The sequence below is a fragment of the Aythya marila genome (assembly GCF_965140915.1).
Source record: "Aythya marila genome assembly, chromosome: 1".
NCBI lineage: Eukaryota > Metazoa > Chordata > Aves > Anseriformes > Anatidae > Aythya > Aythya marila.
The window spans coordinates 146,530,995-146,551,204 of record NC_139042.1 but is presented as its reverse complement, the minus strand read 5'-3'; the positions used below and the strand labels follow the sequence as shown (position 1 = coordinate 146,551,204).

At 44.9% G+C, this 20,210-nt stretch overlaps 1 protein-coding gene across 3 annotated transcripts in view; it reads left to right on the top strand.

Moving 5' to 3' along the window:
* The window catches only part of CREB3L2 (cAMP responsive element binding protein 3 like 2), a 77,714-nt gene that overhangs the window by 23,584 nt on the left and 33,920 nt on the right, over positions 1-20,210 (top strand). For 2 of the 3 annotated variants that reach the window (XM_082751780.1, XM_082751779.1), the window contains exon 2: positions 15,876-16,092. In XM_082751780.1, coding sequence (XP_082607906.1) covers positions 15,876-16,092 — 217 coding nt within the window. Of the gene's footprint in view, positions 1-14,801; positions 14,821-15,875; positions 16,093-20,210 lie in introns of those variants that run through there. The other variant, XM_082751781.1, reaches the window with a different exon arrangement.

The window sequence follows — 20,210 nt, the reverse complement described above, 5'->3', positions numbered from 1 at the left end:
GCCCAAAGTATCTTGTTCTCTGTGTGCTTGAATTGGGGATGCTTGTGTTTGTGCTTCTTCTTGGGTTGAAAGCAAGAATAAAATGACTTGCCTTGGATGATCTCTGCTATGGACAGCCTTCTGATGCTGCAAACTCAGTGTTTGGAAAGGAGGAGAGGCTGTTAAAGAGATGCCCAGACATGTGCAGCTTTGCTAACTAAGAAGTGTAAAGGAGACTTTGAAAAGAGCAATTGCTGAATGAGTTCCTTTGAAATCGCTCCCTCCACGTGGAGGCTTCCTTTTAATTCCCCCACGTGCCCCGGCATTGCCCTCACCCAGCCTGCTGGGAACTTCCCATTGCCACTGAAAACAGGCATCTATCATGTGTGGTGTGTTTGGAAATTCAGTATGGGATCTGAAAACGATCACATAGCATTTGCTTGTGAGTCCTTGCAGGTTGTTGCGAGTGTTTACTTTTGCTTTGGTACAACTGCAGCTGCCCCTAAGGAAAAAAATCCGTATCAAAAGGGTAAGGAACAGTTTGTATGTGTGGGTGTTGCTGGCTGATTTTGTTTTCAATCTCTTTGATTGAGAAACCCTGAAGTCCAGTGCTCCCTCTCACAGCCCCTGCCTGCCTCTCCTTCCCTGTGGTGTCCACAGCCCTCACCAGACCAGCTCGGGTGTGGGGAGCAGCACTGAGTCACTCCCACAGCAGGGCTCGGGAGCCCAGCCTTAAAAATAAATGCAGGGAGAAGGCTTTCCATGGGCTGGTGCCGCAGGATGTGTTTGCCACTTGCCTTTGCCAGTTGAAGTGCTGAGTTTATCGAGCGCTTCGCTTGGAGCTTGCTCCCGAGTGGGTGGGTTGTGTGTAGCGCAGCAACCTTTGGTCTTAAACCTTGGGTCTTGAACTGTGTTCCCTGTCTGCCTTCCTGATAAGGATAGCGAGTTATCTGGAGTGTAGGAATGCAAAGCAGCATCAGCAGGTTTCCCAGCTCTGAGTCTGTGTAGGTTTCTCCTATACGTGCTGCTGCTCTAGTGAACAGCCTTGTTTTGTTGCAAGAAGGCCAAAGGAAACTACTATGATTAATTAGTTTACGTTTATGTAAATCGAGGGTTGTAAAACTTCCCCAGATTGTTTCCTGTTTGAATTCCTGCATATCTTTGTGGGGAAACCTCCAATCTTGGATTCGGAATGTCTTGGGTCAAAGAATTCGTGCCATTCCTTTATGGTTATCCTCCCCCACCTTTATTAAAAAAAAAAAAATACATATATTGTGTCCCTTTATAACTACTATGAATGGATCTGGCTTCAGCTTAGAAAGTCAATGGTGACTGATCATCCTTCCTTTTTCTTTATTCCTTTTTTTTTTTTTTTTTTTTTTTAATATTATGTTCCTTTATAACCACTATGAATGGATCTGACTTTAACATATAAACTTATCTGCAAGCTGGTAGGGCCATTCGCCAGTGCTTACTCCCAGTTTCAGTAGTTGAAGTTCTTGTTCTGCATTCATTTCCTCTTTGACAAGCTAAATATATTGGTTTCTGCTTTTGTTACTTGTTTTTGTTTTGAGGCAGGATTTCCAGCTCTGCAGTGATTCTGACGATCCTCTGGAATTCCCTGGCTGATCAACATCTTTTGCTGTTTTTTTTTTGGAATTTGGCAGTACAGGATTTGAGCGTGGCTGTGGCCAGTAGCAGCTTCATCCACAATGAGCAGGGAGAAAATAAATTCCTCCTTCATTTAATACAAAGAAAGAAAAAAAAAAAAGCAAGAGGTTTGCATGGCAGGCTGTACTGTTACCTCCCTCCAGTTCTTTAGCTGTGGGGACCGGGTGCCAGCCCCCATCTCGGGATGGCCGTGAGCATCCCAGGGCTGGGCCCAGGACTGTGTGAGGCAGCGATGCTCTGGCTCTGGCCAAGGGCATGAGCTGGGCTGAAGGGAGGGGAGGGCTCTCCTGGTGCAGGAATTCCTCCCCAGGCCCCAAAGCCTGCAGCACCTGCCTGGCAGGTGCTCCTTTGGCCACTTTCCTCCCACAAACCCAACTCCACTTTGAGATCTCCACTTCCGATTGTCCACTCGTCCATCAGGTGAGCGTGACTGGGGGCCTTTCTTTTGTAGCAGTAAGATTTTTTACCTTTGGCTTTATTTAACACATGGTGCTTGTTTATGGCCACTTGTCAACTAATCTGCGTTTTGTTTCTGTGACCTGACCTCGTTACTCACTGCTCTTGCTGGAGCTGCCTTATCTGCAAGTTCAGTGGTTGTGACTTCTCCTCTCAGGTCACTGATAAAATAGGAGAGTCTGGGGCCAAGAACTGATCCCTGAGGGAACCCACTGAAAACATATGGCGCAATCTACTGGTTTATGTTTCACATCAAAAGATTTCTTATTTATTTTGCCCACTGAATGTGTCATCTTGACTTCGTATCGCTGTGGCTTCATTTTTTGTACAACCATGCGAGTTGCCTTACCAGAGAAAAGGTGTATTAAGCTTGTAAGATTATTACAAAAAGAGGTAACATTTGCAAAGCTGGATTATAAATGGTTCTGGAATTATAAGCAAAAATTAGACTTCTTTCCCTTTTGTTCTTGGACTCTACTCTCTTCCTTCTCCATCTCTTCCCTTAGTCAGGAATGAACAGCAGGTAGGTCAATTTGCTGTTACTTCGGCTGCCTTATTTACACTTAAATATTTTTGTGTTTTTTTTTTTTTTTTTTTTCAGTCCATCAGTATTGTCTCTTGCTGAAAATAGTTTCAAGAGCTCCTTAGCAGCTCTGCTCAGACTTTTCAGATGGAGGCTTCCTAGGCCTGCTAATTAAAATGGTCAGCTTTGAGTAGCTGTTGTTTTTATCTTCTCCTTCGTTGTTGTTGGGCTGAAAATCGGTTCATTACCATCCTGTGGGATGGCTGTATCATCTGTTATTTCTCATATAAAGAGCAGTAATTCAGAACCGCCCCCTCCCAGGAGTGTTCAATTAAACATTTTGGTCCTCTCCCCTTCCCCCACAAAGCTTCAGCCAAGCAATTGCCCGATATATAATTAACATTCTTCTAGGGCCTAACAAGCTCAGAAGTGGTCTTGTTTCCCTCTGAATTGTATTTTCTGTTAACTCTTTCTTGTTTTCTACGTTCTGATACATGTTAACTCTCCTTAATTTTCTCCTTTCTTCCAGTAGCCTAAATATGTAAGAGTCCTGTGAGTGCTCTTATATCTGTGGTAGGCAGGGTTGTTTGCCTCGTATGGCTTTCTCTTTACCTGCCACGGTGAGTTGGCAGGGTTTTTTGTTGTTGTTATTTGTTTATTTAGGCATATACTGAAGTGTTCATAAATGATTTACAATCCAAAAAGCCCAGCTTGGAAGGGACCTCAGAGATCATCTGGTTCTACCTTGATGCCTTCTTGTTTAAAGGCCTTCTCCTGGGTTCTCTTGATCCTCTGTTGTACAGGGGCAGCTTGAAGAGCTTGACCAGCTCATCAGGACTGCAGAGCATGGGCTGGAGGAAATGTGTATATTTTGTGTGGTTTGTTGCAGAAGGGTAGGGAAATCTCAGTGAAGTCAAGCTTGGGCTGCACTGACGGTGGTGTTCCCACAGCAGAATGCCAGCTTCCCCCTGCCCTGGGGATGCTGGAGCCCCCAGCAGTACCCTAATATTTCTGATCTCTTTCCTGAACTCGCTTCAGGTGTGGAAGAAGAAAAAAAATCAGAGTAAGTCCATAACAGTGGCAAGAATGACCATTTTATGATTTATTATTTTTTTTTAAATATCATGGCACAGAAGTCAGTGACGCTTGGCAAAAATACGTAACTGGGGACAGAGGAAGTTCTTGTGTAACCTTAGAGTGCTGCATATCTTTTGTAGATTTAATTTTATTCCTTTTGAAGCATGGTGACTTTCCCCTTTCCCATCCCATTGCCTTCCCTGTGCATCTCTGCTCTTCTGGCTCTGTTGCCCCTATGCCTCTGCTCTGCTCCTCCCCTGGAGCCTTTGCCTGTAGCTTGGAGCATCATTCCCAATTCCCAGGAACTCCTTTACACCCTGAGAAGTGCTGCTGCTTGGGAGCAAAGGTCTGGAAATGAAATGTTGATGTCCAGACCTTTGTGAGATGCAGAGGTCTGCAGGGAACTGCAGGAACAGCAGGAATTCTGCTGTGGATGCCCCATCCCTGGAGGTGTTCAAGACCAGGTTAGATCAGACCCTGAGCAACCCAGTGTAGTGGTTGGTGTCCCTGCCTATGGCAGGAGGGTTGGAACTAGGTGATCTTTGAGGTCCCTTCAAACCCATGCTTTATTCCAACCTATGATTTATGACGCTCTAAATGGGGGAGGGCTGTCAGAAGATGCTGAAATGCCTGTTCACAGCCAAATTAAAAAGTCTCCCTTGTATCATGAAGACTTGTGAAGAGAGAGAGACAGTGCACATACTACTAAATAAGCTGTTCCCCTGGTTCCTGTATCTCAGGAAAGCATGGAGAACGAAGCTTACAGACTTTGTTTTGGTTTTTGTTTTGTTTCGTTTTTTAAGACCGTGTGTTAGGATACAGATGTTTCCATCTACTGCTATTTTAAGGCCTGAACCTTCATTCAGAACCATTCCTTTTTTTCCTTTTTTTTTTTTTTTAATATAAATAAAGATGACTGAAGTAATGTTTTCTGGCTCCATGACAAAGGAATTGTTGTAGGAAATTGGAATTCTGTCTCTAAAGTATGGGGTGCCTTAAAATAATGTGTCTAGACAAATGCTGCGCATACTTCTCTATGTATATTTATTTTATCTCGTTCACATCCTGTCTCCTTGTTTCCTTTCTCTCTCCAGCTTTCAGTACAGTTTCAAAACAAACTGGTCTGCCTCCGACACAAGTAATAGCAAGTGACCCCCACCGCTCTCATGGTGATGTAATGCAAAATGCATCTTCTTCTTAGAGGTTGGTGAAGGTACTGGTCCATACAAAGCACGGTGCCAGAACTATTTCTGTGAATTTCTTTGTGGATTTCTGCAGAATTATGGATGTACCGGTGCAGTGGGTGTTTTGAAGCCTCCATCTCATGGTGAGGAGGGCCACTGGAGGCAGCTTGAAATGCAAGGTGTACTTCTGTGGGGTGGGTTTGGGCAGAGCTCGCTGCTTCAGTGCAGCTCCCTAGTGTCATGGCTTCAGGTACAAGATAGGGGCAGTCCCCCCAGGTGTCTTCACTAGTCCTATTACTCTGCTTTCTTAGCTTCCCAGGGCAGTAGCTGTGTGGACACGAAGCATAGGGAATAGGTGCAAGGTGAAAGATTTTTGAAAGTTTTGGAAAAGTTTTGGAAGGTCTGGGTTTGATTATACCCGGTGTTGGGTGCATACAGAGATGACACTTTGCCACAGTGCAAGGTTGTGGGAGGGATGAGAGGTGTATCAGATCAAAACCGAGGATGTTTTTACTGGAAGCAAGGTGTAGGACTTGCTTACAGGTAAGGGGTTCTTTAACATGATGGCTTTTCCACTGTCTGGCTCGATCACATGCTGGAGTGGGATTTGACATCAAACTGCCTGTCCTAGTGCACAGTGCTTAATGTGTAACGCTCCACGATAGCAGCACAGAACACAAAGTCCTGCCAGTGTTGTTTCTCTTCCTGCCTGATAGTAGATATCTGTCTGATAGAGGGGGCAGCAGTTTCTGCTGGGCAGGGTCTAAGCCCCGTGGCAGCTGAGGTCATCGTCAGCCAAAGGCTGCTGGTCCTTGAGCTCTGATTCAGGCCGGGCAGTTCACCTCCCAGGTAAGGTGCTGTGACCTGTGGATTTCTTCACATTTGTTTTGCGGAACCACTGTTTGTTTGTTTATTTATTGATTTATTTATTTCTCCTTGCCCTGTGATCAAGCACCTGGCTTTTGTTTTTGTTTTGAGCTCAAGGAAGGATTATATGTGTGCGGTGTTCTTTTTGCTTCTAAAATATTACATGCATCTGCAATGTTAGCCCCTATGTCTACATACATTAGGCAGCACTTTATAAAAGCTATCATGTTCTCCATAATCAACTTACGGAGTCCACATTTGGACACCTGGAGAGAGCCTGACTCTTCAAAAATCAAGAGCATTTAAATAAACATTTAGGAGCTTAACTTTGTGTCCTTTCTTTTCCAGCCTCAGCTTCCATACTCCTACTCTTAAAACAAGCACACCCAAAAGACACCCCTCCCTCCAACTAAAAATGCATTTGTAAAACAAAACCTGATAACTCTTTAGTGAAATAAAACGCCCACTCTACCCTTAAGTCTACCCTTAAGCTGCCCAATACCAGTAGTAAAGCCTTACTTATTTTATAATAACCAGAAAACCTTAATTAAAGACCTGAATGATGACTGTGGTCATAATGTAGGTCTGCAGCTGTTGCTACGAAAAAAGAAGGAACGATAACCTCTGCAAGCTGGATCTCTGCCATTTAAACTTCGCAGCCCTTAAAGAAGTAAAGTTCTCGGAGACTAAAATAGCGATGTTTGGTTTAAATGTTAAGTGTCCTGTCAGTCATGAGTGGCAAGCGAGAGCGTGCAGCGAGCTCCAGCGATGGAGCAGAAGTTGTTGTTTCCTACCTACACTGTTCAGACTAATTTAGGATCCTCCTTTGAAAGATACTGGTTTGGTCCTTAGGGAGGAGGCTGTTGGGAATGCTTAAAACATGAAAAAGGCAGAGCTGGGGAGCATCTGTGCTCTGCAGGAGCCCTCTGCACGAAGGGGAAGGTAGACGAGGCTCTGCCAGCATCCCCGTGCAGTGTGCCCGCTGGGGTGGTTGTTTCTGAGAGGCTGTGCCCCTGGCCTGAGGCTGGCAGCTTCAGGTGTTGCTTTTGATGTATGGGGATGGTAATGAGACTTTGTGGGGTGAGCAGATGAGCCAAGTGCCTGCAGGGCAGGTTACAGCATCTCTGCTTTAAGTAACTGTCTGACTGGTGTGGTGCTAGTCCGTGATGGGGACAGGGTTTTGCCCCGCTGTAGTCCCGCTGGTTAATCCCCGTGACTTCTGATTTCTTCTCTTGGTTATCCTTTTCTTCTTCCTGCTACACTTTAAGATGGGCGCAAGGCCCTTTACAAAGGGCTTATTTGTGCCCTTCAACAAGCCATGCTGATACACCAGGACTGAGACAAGTTTTCCTTGCTTTCCCCCCCCTCCCACCTCCCCGGTGAGCGAAGGTGATAAATGAAACCAAGTGCAGTGTGCCCAAATGTTGTGAAATAGTGCTCTAATGTTAAGGCCGTTCTGTGTGTATTTAAGAAGAAACTAAAGTAACTGTTTTCTTTCAAAAGTGGCAATAAGTTAAACCAGCTGTGCAATGACAAAACGTATTATCCCCGCTGCCTAGCTCTTGGGCAGCTAACAAGACCATAAATGCCCACTGGTGAGTTGTAAAATTTGTATACAGAGATTTCAGCCTGTCTGAAGGCTTTCTTTCACTGCTTGTTTTTGGCTAAACACTGGGTGGCTGCCCAGAAGACGCTAGTTCGATGCAAAACTTGCAGCAAATATAAGTTAAATGTAAGTTCCTTCCGAAGAGGCAGTAGGTGCACCAACCCGCACAGCAAATGCTTTTGACTGGCATGAAATGCATGGAGCATAGCTGGGGCAAAAAGAAAATAAAACAAACAAAACCAGCTGCATCTGCTCTTCACTGGATGATTTTTAAAAAGACATAACTGGTCTGTTTAAACGCCTTGCCTGGATGCCAGAAACCACCAGAGACACGAATGACTAAGGTTTGGAAGCTCAACTACCCTCTCTGTCTAGGGTGAGTCACGTCAGCTGGAGGTGGCAGGGGGAGGCTTGCTGCTGCTCTTGGCATTTCGGAGGCTTGTCAAAGGCAGACCTGTCAGCCAGGCTTGTCTCGGAGCCTCTCAAATCACTCTGGGTAAATAATTGTGGCCATGCTGCTCACGGATGGAGTGAAGGGCATGGGGAAAAGTGAGGGAGAGCTTCAGTTTTCTGTAGTTCTGCAGCTCAAGCTGGCAGCCCAAGAGCTGATTTATGAGACAAATGAAGTGCATAGCAGTGACCCTGGTGTCAGAGGAGAAAAATAAACAAACAAGCAAACAAACAAACAAAAAATCTTCAAACCAAAAATCCCTTAAAAATGAAAAAAAAATCGGTAGTTGAAACAAACAAATGAATATGTCTGACCTGAGCGCATAATCCAGACGCTTGCAACACAAAATTGATAATGTTTTTTGAGGTCTCGCCCAGGGACCCAGATGGGGAGCCTTCCTGAAGGGCTTCCAGCTCACTGAGTCACCGCGCTGGTGTGCTGCCCCCCGTGACTCACTCCTCTCTGACTTTAGCTCCTATGGGGAGGGGAAATAGAAAAACATGCACCCAGCCTATTGAAAAGTTAGACTGGGTCCAAGAATTGTGCACTGGGGGGAGGGCAGGGGAATGTGAGAAGGATTTTCCTATTTTGAATGGCTCCCAAGAGGCCTGTGCTAGGAATGAGCAATAGCATCCTTTTCTCTGTCTGCGGACACTGGGCTTAAGAGACACTGAACTTCAGGGTTCACCCTCTTCTCACCCTTGCCTTGACTGTGCAGGGGCTCCTCCTTTTTCTTTCAACTCCTCTTTACCCCTAGTTATTACAGAGTTTAATTTTATTTTTAATTCCCTCTTCAAATCCAAAGTTCTTTGGAGGAGGACAGGTTACAGAAAGTAGAAGAATATTTTTGAACGAGGAACGGCGAAGGAATAAATATGCTGCTTGAAAAATCCCCCGTTAGTTAAAAATAAGTAGGCTGCTGCTTTGCCGATTGTGGGTTGGAAATACTTGAGTGTTTGCAATGGAAGTGTGTGCATGCATGTGTGCATAATGGGGTGGATTATAAGATTTGCTCAGCATGAACTTCAGCATTTCCAGCTGTGTAACCTGAGCAAGTTGGGAAGATGTGCAGATTTAATTACCATGTAAATCCATTAGCTCTGAATTTCCTGGCATTTGTTTTGCTGATGACACAACCTGAATGTTATTCACTTAGTGGATTTTTTTTAATCCATCCAATTTTTTTTTATTTTTTTTTTGTGATTAAAATGAGTAATTGCTGGTGTGAGACTCCAAATGATCCTATCTGCTGTTATGGTAGATCTCTTCGCTGTTTTCAAATACCACTTTCATGTTACTCTTCACATCCTCCTGCAAATGAGGCAATTTCAGTGTAGTCAATGACTATATAGTAAAGAATTTTATAGTAGAGTAAAAAAATTGAGCAACTATTCCTCTGCATCTTGGTTTTGACTTTTTTTACACTGTAAAAGATATACACCTAGAAATCTGAGGTTCCTTCTGTTTGTCCTGGGCAGGTACATAAGCCAATCTCTGCTGTTTTATCAGCTTGTTTGAGGCGTGACTAGTGGGCACTGTTTACAGTCCTCAGTCTCCCTGTTCTCTGCAGTGGCTGTGTGTAAGATGTTTCTCCTGCCATCAGAGAGCTCTTCCAGCTATTCTGGTTCTTAATCAGGCCAAAAGGGAGGGTCTTTGTGTCTCATTTAAGAGTGAGCAGTTAGATGTGCCTGCAGTTGCATCCTCATTAATACTATGGTCTGTCCAAGAGGTCTTCTGGGGAACTGAAATTTCAGCCGGTTCAGGTACAGTCAGATGACTTTTTTTTTTCAATTATACACTGCCAAACATAGTTGGTTTCTCTTTTCCCCTATTCTTCTCCTTCCCCAAATTAACACATACCAAAGGTAAGCACCCTAGTATATCAAATCGTATAGTGTGCAGCCATCTGCTCTTCCACTCTTTTCCTTGTGGGGGTGCTGGAGAGAGTTGGCCTTGATTCTCTTTCAGCCCCCCATCTTTGGAATCAGTCTGCTGGAAAAATACTGTGTTGCTGCCAGGTCGTCCTTCATTTTTCATCCTTGTAAGAGCAGTTCAGCAGGAGCTTGGATGTGTGCCTCATAACAGTGATGTATCAACGCATCCTATGCCAGTAGATGAGCTTTTCTGTTCCCTCAAGGGTATATGTGAGTGAGTTGTGGAGGTGAGGCTATAGGGGGCTCCATTGGTAGCTCTTCTCAAAGCTGACAAAGATGAATACTGCGTGATCCAAGCCGTGGCTGAGTTTGGAGAAAAATGTGTGTTGGCCAGCTTCCCTACTGCAAAAATAAAGAATTGCCAGAAGAGGAAGAAGCTGAGGGATGCGATGTACCTGAAAATCTGCAGAGTTCGTGTTTGAATCTATGTGAAAATGAACTGATGCCCAAGTGCTGATGAGTGCTCAGCACAGTTGTCTTGGTTGTTTGGAAGCTGGCTCACACCTCCAGGGCATTGCTGGTGAACTTGAAACAGGAAGGCCAACTGCACCACCAGCAACATGTCTGGGAAGAAAACACAGGTGTTCAGAGAGCTTTTTAGAAATTGCCTTCGGGGGGGGGGGGGGGGGGTATGCAGAAAGTCGTGGACTTCTCTGCTGCATCATCACCATTGGTAGGATTGTGTATGCAGTCCTCCATGAGCAACGTCTCTAGGCATGGTTCTTCATTAGCTGGAGAGGGCAGATCTCTGCTTCAGGACTTAGGGAGATGCCGCACTTTCAAACCCAGGTAGAGCTGTGTGTGGTGCCTTTGACAGCTCTTGTCATACAACCAAGTCTAGGGCTGAGCCCACTGAGACAGAATAGCACGTATGTGCCATCTTTAACCACTGGCACCTTGCCTGGACGCCCCAGGGTTTGAAGCCTTGTGTTAACAGCTGTGACTCCTAGTCAGACCTCCTCAGCTACCATATAAGCAGCTGCCAGATGCTTGTGAAATGTGTTCGGCTCCTTGAAAAGGAGATGGTATCTCCATGTAGCCACTCTTCTTGGTGTTTGATGCTATTAACTGGAAATGATGCTGTCTTTTGTGATGCTCTTTTATCTCCTACACACCTTTGATTATACAAACCATGAAAGAGCTGTGGAAGAGATGATTCCCTCTTCTCCCAATTAACTTAGGGGGAGAGAGGAAACTGTGGGTGGGGACAAATTCATGCCTGGGGTGCGTATCTACATCCCTACAGATGGGGACTGATTTGTCTCCCCTATCTCCATATCTTGTCTGTGAGTACTGCCTTGTACATGATGTCCACTATGCGTATTCTTTTGGTACAGAGGAAAGGATGCAGTCTCTGCCTTGCTCCCTGCTCCCGTTATTGAAGCTCAGACCTTACAAGTGGTTAATATTGGGCAGTTTTTTACCCACAGGCCAATGGTGGGCTTCACTTTTATCCCAAGTGCCTGGTGGACAGAAGCAATGCTCCCACACAGGGGGTTCCCGTTGTGCATCCCTCCAGGAGCAGCAGGCCTGCTGCCCTGACTCAGGGAGCTGGGCAGGAGCAGTGACTCCCTGGAGGGGAATATCTTAAATTTGTGTCTGTTTCTCGCCCCAGCACATTGCATGTAGGCTGGCTTGCTCTTGGATTGACACTTCAAGAACACGGCGTGCTTGTAGGATTTGTCTGGAGTGTGGGGCACGGCCTGCTTGTAGCACTTGGCTGGCAAGCAGGGTCCTGGTGCCTGTGGTGGGCCAAGGTGCCGCTGTTGCAGCTCCCATCTGGGATATCTTTGCTGGAAAACCTTGTGTGTACTCTTGTGGGAAGCACGTAGTAGGTCTCCTATTTGACACAGTACATTTTCCAGGCTCAGCCAAGCATGTCACTTGATTAATAATTTAACCGTAGTTACGGAATGTCTGGGGTTCTCGGCTTCACTCCTTTTTTAGTGAGTTCTTCGAAAGCCATTTTCCTGGGCACGCCTGTTTCATTCTTTGTCCTGATAACGTGACACCTTGAGATAATCAGCGCTATCTCTGCCCTTCAGGCTATCTGCTGCAGAAGCCAGCCCTCCCACGAAACTACCAAAACCTGACCAAGTCTTTTACCTCAGAGATGCTCATTTGAGCAGACAAGCAAGACAAAAAATTGTCCCTTAGGCAGAGCTGGAGAAAAGGGGCTTTGTCTGGCAGGAACAGTCCGAGGCTGTGAGAGCTGCAGCCTGCGGCTCACTTGGCCTGCAGCCAGATAGGACTTTCTAAGAGCCATCCAAAATCCACCGCGTGCCCGGATGCAAGAGCTCTCTCCTGTTTGCTCACCGTGGAGCCGATGTCTGTAGGTGTTTTGTGTTCCCCCAGAGCGCCTGGCTCATAGGCGGGAGCCCACGTCCAAGCAGGTTGGCGGCGAAACTCTGTGGAGCTGCAGCTTTCCCCCTGCAAACGCGAGCCCTGGTGTTTTGTTTGTCTTTGCAGTGCTCTGGGAGAAGGGGAAGTGGAAGATAAGGTTACAGCTGTCCTAAATCCACGACTTTTTACGGAGGTTAAAATCCCAGCTGAACACATCACTTTGCTCTGTGGGGAGGAGAGTTTAATAATTCAAGTGGACTCCTTGTAGCAGTGTAGCTGCAATTAGTGCTGTCACCGGCAGTGGTGTGTGAGGATAGCAGGAAGCTGGCAACAGAGCTCTCTGCAGAGGCTTTTGTTTGTTTGTTTGTTTGTTTTCTGAAAAGCACTTTTTTCATGCAAGTGTTCTTTTGTCTTTTTTTTTTAAAAGGTAAACTTTGGTGGGGAAAGATGCCAAGTTGAAAGCCGCAGACAAAGGACTTCTTTCTTCTCCAACCAAATGTATATTCACTTTCTGGCAGTGTAAAATTCTCCGTTTCCTCCCGAAATTGCCCTTTCCTCTTCCTGAGTGCAGGGGTGGTTGCTGCACTGTCAGGATGGAGGGCTGTTCGGTGGCTTTTTGGCTCTGGAAGTGGCTGCTGATGCCTGCAGTGTGTGTGGAAACAGTGAGGAGAGGAGGAGGGTTGGTGATGGGAGGATGTGCCTTGAAAAGGTATAGGAGAGCAGTTTAGGGTTAGGTGGAAACTGTGAGGAGCTGGCTGCCTAACTACTAAAAGCTTCAGCTGTAGCTGCTGCTTAAATGCCTTTTCTTTTTTAATTCTGTAAGCAAACAGGGCTGCTTTCAATGAGACTATTGTTTTCCTTATAAAAAAAAAAAAAGCAAGATAGCTTCACGTGTTCACTGTAGTAGAGACGTGTATAAACAAAATATTCCTGTGATTCAAGCACTGTTGTTTTTTCTAATGACTGAGAAGTCCAGGTCCCCCAAAACTGAATCTCTTCACTGAGACCAGTCTGGCCTGTGGTCCTTGTTGGAGGCTTCTTTGTTGGTCAGTGTTCAAAGTTACATCACAGATCACTAAAAATAAGATTAAAATGTGATAACAAAATGAAAGAACTATTTTAAAAATGGCCGGAGCATTTATTTACTGTCAGACACTTCTGTCGTACGTGCACTTTCTTTTCTTCCTCACAGCTTGCTGCTTGTCAGCCTTGCAGCTGCAGTTGAGAAGGAGAAAGGACACATGTTGAGGAACATGTTGAACTCCCTTCCTTACCCCAAGCTCCTCTTTTTGTCTGGTTTCGGGAAGTTAAATGTTTGTTTCCTCTGTTGCTTTCCCTGAACTGGTTTTAGGAAAATTTCTCATGTAGAAAGAAAAAAAAATCTAAACTAACTTTAAGCAAGTGGAAGTAGTAAAATAGCAATTGATACGAATTTCGTCCGTATTGAAGCAGTGTTATGTAGAAAGCAAGCAGAAATCTTTGTGTGAATTTGCCAAAAATAGCTGAGTAGTTTGTGGTCACTTTGTCTTTCAGCTGGGTCTGTTTTAATTTAGAACAACTGAATTGTGTCAGACTAAGTCAGCGCTTAGGTATGATATTTTCCAGGGTGACATCCTCAGGTTAGATGCTGCTGCTGGTAATGTAGCTGTGTCTTGAAACCAGTGTACAAATGCAGTAGCAGCCCATTTTCAGCTTATGTTAGTCATCAGTCAGAGTAATGTATGCAGGAATTAGATAGAGGGAAATGTTCTAGCCAGTTTTAGGACAATATGCAAGCAAATATAATTGACACTTACTACTAGCCTGAAGGAAAAGAAGCGCGTAGACTATGGGGAAAAAAGTTATTTCTAAGCAAAGCACTGCTTTTTGTAGGTTCATCCTTGCCTTTTATCATGGTGGGGAAGCATTACTGTCCCCTGTTCACACTTTGACAGCTGCTTACCCTGCTTTACTCAGTGTTCTTATTGCTACATGAGGGTATTCAGCTAGTCCTGAGCATCCTTTCTCTTTCTGCTTTGCTTAGTAGGGAACAGTAGTTTATACATTTAGCCTTGCAGATATTGGGAAGCAGCCCTGGCTGTGAAGAGTGAGTCCTTGCGTATTGAAATTAAAATAAAAATGCCTTTCTAATGTGGTGATGACCTTCTTGCTGAGTCGTCTGAGAATTTTAGTACAGCTATCATTCACAGCAAGCTAATACAAGACTATGAATCCATTTTGCCATTTGTAAATGCTTTATTTTAGCCAGCTTGTTGTTTGTGCATAGTAACTGTGGTTCTCTGTTTGTTGCCTTATGTTTAGTAAATATTTTCTTTCCCTCAGTGTCTGTCAGAATTGACTGAAGCCTTTCTAATTTTGAAAGAAGTTCCAGTTAGTATTAGTGAGCATCTTGGAAGAGGCGCTGGTGTCCCTTCAAATGTATCACGGGCTCTGTAAGAGATGACTGAGCTCAGTGTTTTCCAGCATCAGGCCTTGAGGCCACAAATGCTGCTGGAGTTGTGCAGTGTGCATGCGAGAGGTGTAAGCACACCGCTTCCCTCGTGGATTCATGCAATATTGACTAGTTTAATTCTTAATTTAGCCTACAGGAAGTCAGATCTTGAATTTCAGTGTTTGTTTTGCAGGAGAGAGCAAGACGAAGAGCCAAGATCAATACTGCCTGCAAAAACAGAGCAAATCAAACAGACTTAGGACTGTGCCCCAGCTGACAAAGACTCCTATATAAAATGGTAGATAATGCCTGATTGTTTGGAAAAACTCATTATAATTCATTGTACAAACATTTTTGTACTAAAATAGAATTCTTTGTGTGAATAAGATGAGCAGGAATAGTTTTTTGCAATGCAGTTTCTTGGTCTGTCCAAGATGTCTTCTGACATTTGAAAGGAAAACAGAAAGAGCCACAGAGTTGTTGGATATTGATGGGAACTGCATTGGGGTCTCAAGGAAGCAAATCATGATTAGGAGATTTGGTTTGTGCTCATTTTGAATAAGAAACAAGCACAAAGTTATTTGTGGTGCACACAGACATACCATGCATTGTCAGTGTAATGCACCCAGTGTAATAAATAAAGTGGTAATTAGTACTGGCTGGCAGGAGCTCCAGCTGTGGGGCCTAGAAACTGGATGAGTGCTCTTGTCCTAGCTGGAATGCTACTTCTGAAATAGATATATAAATTGGCCAGGAAGTCTACTGCATAGCAAATGCATTGCTTGCTTGTCTGGAGACGTGTGTGGACCTGTTTTGCTAGAGCACATCGCCTGGTCTTGGCAGTAGGAATTGTCATTTGGCAGTGGCAGAGGGTCTGTGCCGGGGTACGTTTCCTTTTTTTTTCTCTGTACTTCAGTGAACATTAACCCAGTATGTTCGATTCCACACACAAAGCATTCTGACAATAAATCCTGCAGGAGCTTTCACGCTGTCTGGTGACGTGTGGTAGCACATTGGTGGTGGCGTGCTGAGTACATTTGGGGCGAACAAGGAGCTTGCTTCAGGGTATGGCTACTAAAAAATATTCTATTTTCCGTTTTTGTTGTGAGTTAATCACAGACCTTTCTGTTTCAGTGTATGCCTATGAGAGGACAGCTGTTCTAGCTGTAGTTTTTCAACTGGAAGAAGTGATTGTAGCAGCAGGTCTGTAAGCAGGGCTGGTAGTTCCTGCTGCTGGCTGGCACAGATGCCTGGTGCAGATACTAGGATTCTTCTGATCAGTGCTCTCCTGTTGTTGACAAGACAGACAGACAAGGAGATAGACTTTTTTTTTTCCCCCTTTTATCTCCACAGCACTTCACAGAGTTCCTGGATGAGTTCTCTCCAGATGTCCTAGGCCAGCTCTTGAACGATCCCTTCTTGTCTGAGAAGAATGAAGTGATGGAGGTGGAGCTGTCTCCAGCATCCCCGGCGCCCCTCATCCAGGCAGAGCACAGCTATTCCCTGTGTGGGGACTCCCGGCCCCAGTCTCCCCTCACCCACATCTCCACCGATGACAACTTCAATGAAGGTAGTACTGATGTGTGCAAAAATCATGTTGTTCCACTGAGTCCTCATTTGCTTGCCATGGTGATGGAGTAATGAAATGTTCCTGGTGGGGTGGTGATGCACCAAGGGTGCATGTGGACTTTCTGTGCTAGCTGGGATACCTACAGTGAAGTTATGGAGGGGATTTCTTTAAGTCTGTGGGCGTTGTGGGTAAAGAAACTTGTCCACACACAAGGAAATTGTGTTCAACAGAAATCACTAACTTCTCACTGTTAACGTATTGAATTAAACTGAAGTGTTCATCCAAAAGAAATGGGAGAAGGTCCAAAAATACACTTGTTTCCATATATCCGAATCTGTGGCTGTTGAAGATAAATGGAGATCGATAAACCAAATGAGTAAAGTCTGGGTACTGTAGAATGGGACATGTAAGGAAGTCTTCAGCAGAAAATGCAGAGGGGAGATCTTATTGCTGTCTACAGCTCCGTGATGCAAGGATGCAGAGAAGACAGAGTCAGGCTCCTCTCAGAGATACACAGTGATAGCACAAGAGTAACAATAGAAGTTGCAAGAAGGGGAATTCCAGTTGGATGCTAAGAAAACCCTTTTCACCACGAGTGGGTCAAATGCTTGAACAGGTGTCAGAGTCTGTCTTTGTCTGTGGACGTATCCAAGGCTGAGCCAGAATAGGCCCTGTGTAATCTCATCTGAGCTGGCTGTGCTTTGAGCAAAGGATTGGGAAAGCTGATCTCCACAGGTCTCTTCCAACCTACATCACTTCAGGTTTAATAAAAAACACCCCCCTCCCTTTAAACTAAAGTTATTTTTAGTAGTGAGTATGTGGAGCTTTCTGGTATCCCCAACTGAAAACTTGCTCATCTTATTTTATTTTTTAAATACATGTGCAGGAATGCAACTTCAGGTGCTCCAGTCTTTAAAGCTGTCTTGCTGAAGTCCTGTTTCTTTTTTTTATTTCTTTTTTTTTTTTTTGTCTTTTTACTTCTAAGAAAAGAAGAAAACAAAGGCAAAGAATGAAAAGCATCAAGAAGCCATTGGTGATTTTGTGAAGGCAGTGACTGCAGCATTATAAATGTTGTGGGAAATGGTGATGCACAGGATATGATGAACGCCGCTGGCATTTTTTAGCAGTCATGTTTAATTCAGCTGTTATAAACATCTGGAGGGGAAAAAAATGGAAATGCAGGAACGGTGGGAGGATGGGATCCAACCTGTTTGTTCTGGTATGAAGATACCTGCTGGCAGGGAGGGGAGTTCAAGTTAAAAGCTAGTGCTGGTGGAGGAGTGAGGACATGAATAACTGGCATCTCTTAGGACTACTCGATGTGGCAGAATTTCACTCCTAATGATCTGTTTATGTGTTCAACATGAGGTTTACAGTGAAATGCAGTAGAGTACTAAGCTACATCGCAATAAAAGGCAGAGAGAGATTAGTGCTTATGTCTGAGCATTAACAGGCTAAGCTGTTTATGAAGATCCACCAGGTCATGAGTTTACAAAGGCTGACAGTTTTGTAGTCCAAAACACTCTCTTCAGACAAGGTGGGGCCTGCTGCAGATTTCACAAGTTTGGCTGTGTTTCGCTGAGGACAACAAGTAAAACCTGTGAGAAGGCTTTTCAAGGTGAGACCGGGTTTTTAGAGATGGTCTGGAAACATCATATACATAAAGCCTTCCCTTTTTGTATTTCCAAACTGTTTTATGTGAATATCTTTAAATTAATACACACAGGAGATGATAGAAACTTTTATTGTGGCAGGAGAACAAGCAGAAGAAACTTCAGAAAACAAGCTTCCCCAGAAGTTAACGGAGAGAAGCTCCAAACTAGGCTAAAAGTGAGGGGAGTTTCCTTTGGGGAAAAATCCTGAAGAAATTCATACTGCTGAGACTACTGGGTAATTAATAGAGCTCTAGTCAAATGATATTTTAAAAAGCCAAGAAACATTAACAAGTGGGTTTAAAAATAGAAAATGAATGGAAAGTATTTCATCTTCTACTCATTCTGCAGTGTTTCGTAAGAGAGGAGGAGGAGGAGGAGGAGGAGGAGGAGGAGGAGTTGTTCTTGGTGTTTGGGATTTTATTTAATCTTCACCCTGGAATGACTCTCATGAACCTTTCAATATGTATTGACTTCAAAATGTTGAAGCTCAGAGAAACACTTGAGGAAATCACAGTGTTACAGTTAACGTGGATGTCTGAAATATATATTCAAATTGCATCATGCTGATAATTTTTCAGTCCTCGAGCCCACGAGGGAGAGAGAGGGGGTATTTTGCAGGTGGCAGTACTGCAGGATTTGGTGCTGAAGATTGAAAGCATCTTCGTTGTTAGACAGCGGAGGCACACAATGCTCTTGGCAACCCTGGTGAACTCCAGTTCCCTTGGCAAAGGGGCTAATACAAAAAATGTGCAAAATATCCAGCCTCTCCAAATAACTACCCTACTGGGCAGATTGCTGAGCTCTTGCTGTTGTGTTTCCATGATCATTTCCATGGATCCAGCCCTGCAGGACCGAGGGCAGAAACAGGCTGATGAGGAGGCTCGCGTGAGGTTCTTGCATGCGTGTGTGCATGCATGGGCACTTGCCTGCGGTGGGAGTGGTGCAAAAAAGAAGAGGGCACACAGTGATCAAGCGGAGCTTGGATGCTGTTTCAGATCTTCACCTTTAGCTCCAGAGGACTAAGGGCCTGGGGTTTTGCACAAAGCATGTGGTAAACAGGCTTTGTCCTCGTTTTACAGTAAAGTCAATAATGCGACATTTCTTCTTTCTAACTCTCTTTTTAGACCCTTTGTAATTCTCCTAGCAATGAGTGCTGGTGGCTGGATCTCCAGGGTGTGCAGCACTGCTGGCCCCTCTGTCAGGGGGAGTTTATGGGCAGGCAAATAGGGAGAACGTGCAAGGGGAGGGGAAAAGGAGGGATTTCTAGGGCCAGACCCCTTAGCCTGTACGAGTAGTGAATATGTACTTGGCAAAGGCACCTGTTTTGGTCCCTGCTGGAGTTGTCATGCCAGCAGCGTTCTGTCAGTGTAACCTGGAGCTGCTAGCTCCTTGCCACAAAGGTAAAGTCTCAAGTGCAATGTGCCTCGGTATATTTAGACGCCAGCTGGCTTCCAGCGCGTCGCTGCTTTTAACTCAGTGCATTTTAATTGCGTGAGACTAATCTGCTGCTCAGCCCTTGGGTGCTATCTGAGAGCTGGAGGTGGCTGGTGAGCCCTGTGCTGGCCCAGCCTTCAGGTGGGACAGGAGGGAGGAGGATGCCCCCACAGAGGGCAGTGGGGGCCGGGAGGGTGCTTTTTTGGCATGGACCTGGTGTCCTTTCCTGCCTGGCTGCCTTTAAAAATAGCCTGAAGTTTGTTTCCTTGGCAATGGGTGCGTTGCAGATGGTGGTTGTGAGTGTGCATCCTGCAACCTGGCCAAGGCTGGGGGCTCCCATGGGAGCAGCACCTTGGGGCAGCTGGAGCAGCGTCCTGTTGGGCAATCTTAGCTAAAGAGTCAAAAAAAAAGAAAAAAAAGGGCAACAACAACAGAAAAAAACAGTGCTGGAGGTATAAAGCCTGGCAAGTGTGTCAGCCCAGGCTCAGCTCTTTTGAGAAGTCCCATTGACTGCAAGGTGAAAATGTTTATAAGTGTTCATAAGATCAAGGTCCAGGCGCCAGTTTTTCCCAATTATTCATTCTGACCTGTTTGTATTCAGATTATTTCCCTGGCTTTGTGCAGAAGAGCTTTTTCAAGCACTCACAGGTTGTTGCTAACATGTGCACTCTCTGAAAGCACCAGTCCTGAAATCTCCAGCTTATGAATGCGCTCGCAGGTGTAACTATTTTAAAGCAGATGTGTGCAAGACATCTGGTACGTTGTTGCCTTTTTTTTTTTTCCCCAGAATCTATTCTTATATTCAATTTTGCATAAACTTTTAAGACTAAAGATACTTGAGAGAAAGGTTTATAGGTCTGCTTGTTTGCAGCTGGCTGACCATACACTTTTGTTTGCTGGAACCAGTCGGTGAGTAAGGATCCTGGCTTGGGGAGGGATCCAGGGGAGGACAAGAAAGGAGACTGCATCCCAGGTACTGACAGCACCACTGGCTGCTGCCCTGCTCATAGCAGGTTTCTGCTTTCTGGT